We start from the raw sequence: 4,735 nt of genomic DNA, 5'->3' as shown, positions 1-4,735 counted from the left end.
CTCCTGGGTTGGGGGTGAAACTAAAAATCGATATGTATCTCCAATCCTGAGGGGTGTAGGATGCAGGCCCTTGGGGAGTTGCCAACACCTCTCTCTGTCCCCCAACCCCATGACTTACGAAGGGGAAGGGTCTTTTCCAAGGTCACCAGATGGTTAGTGGCTTTTCCCCTATCCGTCCCCCACCCACACCCCAGTATCCTTCTGCACTTTGGAGTTACAGCAGGTACCCGGATCATCTGGGGAGGAACTGCGGCCCCTTTCCAGCCCCACCCCAGTGCTTATCTTGGGAACATCGCCCTTGAGCTCTCATCTCAAGGCTGACAACAACCAGGTCTGGAACCTTCTGTAAGGGGTGGGGGGAGGGCAGGGCCATGTCGGGGAGGGGTAGATCCAGGATGGGTGAACTGAGGGAGTGGGGGTGATGTCAGAGGGTGGCTGAGGGGCTGAGCTCAGTGTGGACATGGTGACCTCCTGCTCCCCACCTGAGCCCGGGGCCCACAGACACTTGGCGGAGCTGAAGCTCAGCTTCTAAGTTTATTTCCGGGATCTAGGGAGAAGCTGGCTGATGGAGTGGCCTCCCGAGGAGGTGTCCGACCTCTGACCTGGGGCCCAGCCAGGCCTGACCCTGGTCTCTGTGGCTGTGGGGCAGGTCAGGCAGCATGAAGAGGAGACCTGCCTTCCGGGGGTTTGGGTCACTGCAGGCAGAGACAGCTAGAGTGAGCAGTGTGGGGCAACCGCCTCTTCCCTCCCCGCCGCCACGGCTGCCCGCACACCTGAGCAGAGCCACCTCCAGCAGGGCCTGGGTTTCCTCCTGCAGGGCCTTCACTTCATCCTGGATGGCCTGGGCCTCCTCCTGGATGGCCTGGGCTCCCTCCCTCAGGCTCTTATACAACAAGGTGGGCTGGACAAAGGGTTGCAGGGCCCGAGGTGGGTAGCCCGCTGTGCAGGCCAACCCGAGGCCCCTCTAGGAGAGCTGGGCTGGGAGGCAGGGAGAAGGCAAGACAAAGAAAGGGGGTCCTGGCTCAGGGTCTCACCAGGTTTTGCAGCTTCTCCCCCAGGGCCAGGTTGTGCACTTGGGTGGTGTTCAGTGACTCCCGAAGCCTAGGGTTGAAAAACAGACCCCTCCCACCTCAGCCCCTAGGCTTTTGTTCCAGGCAGCACCCCTCCCCCCACCTCCTGCATCAACCACCTGGTCCTACAGCCACCTGGGACCAGTGTTTCACTAAGAGCCCAGTCTTCCTGTCCCAGCAAAACCACAGGTGGGACGAGAATTGTTCTCCCTGAGTGACTGGTAGCAGGGGACCCAGAGAAAAACTAAGTATGCTTTTTGCCTTCCTTTGCAAGAGCAGGGCAGGCTGCTTCTGGGTGAGCTAGAAACCCTCTGAGGCTCCCCTTGGAAGGGGTGGGTGGTAGAGGGCTAGCCGCTCCTTTGGGCTGTAGGCAGGGTTGCCACAGGATTCTCTGTGGCTCCAGGCCAGTGACAGGGTCAATGCTGGAACAAGCCCTGCTGAGGTGTATGAATGGGAGGGCTGATCACTCAGGTCTATGGCCTGGACGCCTGTGTCATGCCCCGCCCTCGCCTCAGGACCTCTGCTGACAGATGGGGCTCTGACCCCAGCATTACCCGAGAGGGGTGAGCGGCCATGGGATTGTGCAGGCCCCAGCTCCAGAGCCCGACATCTGGGGAACAAGCCCCTCCCCGAGACTGAACGCTCCTCAAGTTCTTGGACAATTAAAGGTGGGGGTTCCTGAATGCCCGCTCACCAGGCATGTGGGCCCTGACCTGAAAGCCAGACCTGGCCTCGGTTGGGGGCAGCCCTGTCACCCTACCTGCCCCCATCTGCCCGCCCAGCTCACCTCATGCAGTCATTCTGCAACCGCCTGATCTCCTTTGAGGTCCGCTGGGGGCCCCAGTCTTCCTGATCTAGGAACCGGTACTCCTGGACCTCCAAGTCCCTGGAGCAAGTGGGCAGTGAAGGTCAGGCCAGAGGGTCTAGGGGATGAGCGAGGTGGGTGGGCAGTGTGGGGGTGCCCAGCCACAGGCCCAGGTTCCAGCAGGCCTCTTTGGGCCTCCTCTCTGCACGGGCCAGGGCTGAGTCCTGGCCCAGGTTTGAATGTTTCTGGGTATGGGGTGGGGAGAAACACCATCCGCCTCCCCCAGTTTTGCGCATGCCTGCATGCTCCTGCACGGGCACACACACTCTCTCTCTCTCTCATGCAGCCTTACGATTCAGGGTCTTTGGGCTCAGTGGGCTCAGACGTGTTCAGGAGTGTAAACAGGAACGTGACGGTGGGTTCCAGTTGTTCTGAGGAAGGTGGCTTTGTAGAGAAGGTGCCAAGGTGACTGGAGAGGGTCGAGGCTGCTCACCCAACAGCCCGGGTCCTCCCACGCCCCCCATCCTTGCCATCTCCCTGCCTTTCAGGGGCCCCATCTTCTGTATCCCCCACCCTGTAGAGAAAGTGTGGTAGGAGGTGTGAATGGGACCCATCCAGGAGGCCCTCCAGCGCTGAACTCCCCTGCACCCATTCCTCAGCCCTGAACCCAGGAGCTGGGCCTGGACGCCCTGACAGCTGGAGGTTGGGTGTGACGACGGAGGTTCAGGCCTCCATTCAGACACAGGAAGAATTTCTCCAGCTGTCCTGCCTTCCCTGTCCGCCGCCTTGGGAGGCGCTGGGGTTTCCGTCACCTCCGAGTTCCGCTCCTCGGAAGCCTGAGTGTCCTTGGGTTCCTGCTCCTCAACAGGCTGTGCCACTCGCTCGTTGGCCAGCTTAGAGTGGGCTTTTTGTCTGCTCCTAAGAGACTGAGAGAGACAGAAGCCTGCTAGTCACCCACACCTCCCATCCCCCCACGCCATTTCTAGCCTGGTCTGGTTTTAGTGGGGCAGCTTCCAGCCTGGGGAGCGTCTATCACCAGCGTTATCCAGCATGCCAGACCCCCCTCAAAGTGAAAGTTGCCAGATTTAGCAAATACAATACAGGCTACCCAGTGAAATCTGAATTTCAGCTGAAAATGGAGGCTTTTTCAGTATCTGTCTCACATAATGTTTGGGATATACTTAACACTAAAACACGATTCACTGTTCATTTGAAACTCAAATTTAACTAGGTGTCCTGTATTTTATCTGTCAGTCCTACCAAACTACATGCTAAAAATATTTTGAGGCTGAGTGCAGTGGCTCACGCCTGTAATCCCAGCACTTTCAGAGGCCAAGGCAGGAGGATCGCTTGAGCCCAGGAGTTAGAGACCAACCTGGGCAACATAGCAAGACCCCATCTCTACAAACAATTAAAAAATTGGCTGGGCATGGTGGTGTGTGCCTGTAGCCTCAGCTACTTGGGAGGCTGAGGTGGGAGAATCACTTGAGCCTGGGAGGTCGAGGCTACACTCAGGTGTGTTTGCATCACTGCACTCCAGCCTGGGCTTCAGAGCGAGACTCTCAGAAAAAAAAAAAAAGGCTGAAGTTAATAGAATTGTGGCTATTCTTTACCCTGGTATTTTTCAGAATCCTGTGCATCTACTGGCCAAGTAACCACAGACATGGTCCATCTTCACACTGAGTCCACCTGCACCTCTAGATCCCCATGGACTTGCGGCAGGGGGCTTGTGGCTGCCCCTGTTATACTGTTATATTGTACCTTTCTAGGCAGCCTAAAATTACACAATTCCTGACCATGTGATATAAACCGACAGCTCTGCAGAGGGCCCCGTAACCCTGGAAAGTCCCTGAGCTCCAGCGTGGCATGGCTGCTGGAGAATAGGCAACTCTGTCACCAGGGGAACCTGGCTGCGTATAACAAGATCCACAGAATGATGGAGAGTCGTGCCTCTGAGAACCTCACTTTGGAAACGGCTTAAAGAAACAACTCCAAATAAAAGTAATTCACACGGACGACCACAGTAGCTGATTTACACCATGAAGAAAAACTGGAAGGGGCCTAAAAGGCCCAAATATAAGAAGTGGTAAGGAAACAAAGACTTCTTCACATGGTAGGACACAATTCACTCATGTGCTTACTGGTCTCCTGTAAACATTGCCTGTGGCATAGGCCTTGGGAACATATAGATGGACACAACCTGGTTCTGCCCAGGAGAAGTTCTAGAGGATGAGGGAGGCCCCAGGTTTGCAGCTGACAGTGCGGGGGGATGAGCCACACAGAGGTCTGTACAGAGAGCCCTGGCTGCAAGAGGAAGGAGCCATGCACTCTGCTTCGGAGCTCCAGAAAGACTGCACACAGGATGTGCCGCCTGGTCTCAAACAAGGATGCAGGGGAAAGCAGAAGAGGGAATGGTGTAAGCAAGAGCAGTGGGGTCCTGCAAAGGGCCCATGGCAGGGCCTGGGCTATAGCCCACAGGGGACGAGGAGGCATGGGGATCTTTGTGTGTCTGTCTATGTGGGCTGTTTGGCATAGTTCAGAGGATAGGTGGAAGGAGTAGACACTGGGGGCAGGATGCCAAGGGCCTTGGAAATGAAGAAGAGAGACAAGCCACTAACTGCTGCATGTGACAAGTGTCTAAACTATGTTAATCCTGGAGAAGGTGTGCATGAGACCCTGTCACATCACAAAAGTGGATCTTACGGTGGTATGAGCTGCGTACCAGTGTACCCACATAGGGTTGCCAAATAAAACACAGAATACCAGGTTAAATTGAGATCTCATTGAGACCATCCTGGCTAACACGGTGAAACCCCGTCTCTATAAAAAATACAAAAAACTAGCTGGGCGAGTTGGCGGG

The 4,735-nt window shown here is 56.1% G+C and overlaps 1 protein-coding gene across 1 annotated transcript; it reads right to left on the bottom strand.

Moving 5' to 3' along the window:
• Positions 1-523: 523 nt before the first annotated feature.
• Positions 524-2,801, bottom strand: LOC112617634 (the record flags this gene model as incomplete). Its single annotated transcript, XM_025374349.1, has 6 exons — positions 524-695; positions 774-901; positions 1,035-1,101; positions 1,858-1,956; positions 2,228-2,319; positions 2,688-2,801. Coding segments are annotated over 6 exons (648 nt in total), but the record flags the coding sequence as incomplete, so codon positions are not given.
• Positions 2,802-4,735: the final 1,934 nt, after the last annotated feature.

This window comes from Theropithecus gelada, unplaced genomic scaffold (assembly GCF_003255815.1).
Source record: "Theropithecus gelada isolate Dixy unplaced genomic scaffold, Tgel_1.0 HiC_scaffold_2925, whole genome shotgun sequence".
In the NCBI taxonomy this organism is placed as follows: Eukaryota; Metazoa; Chordata; class Mammalia; order Primates; family Cercopithecidae; genus Theropithecus; species Theropithecus gelada.
The sequence above is the reverse complement of the archived record's forward strand: the minus strand, read 5'-3'. Positions and strand labels throughout refer to the sequence as shown.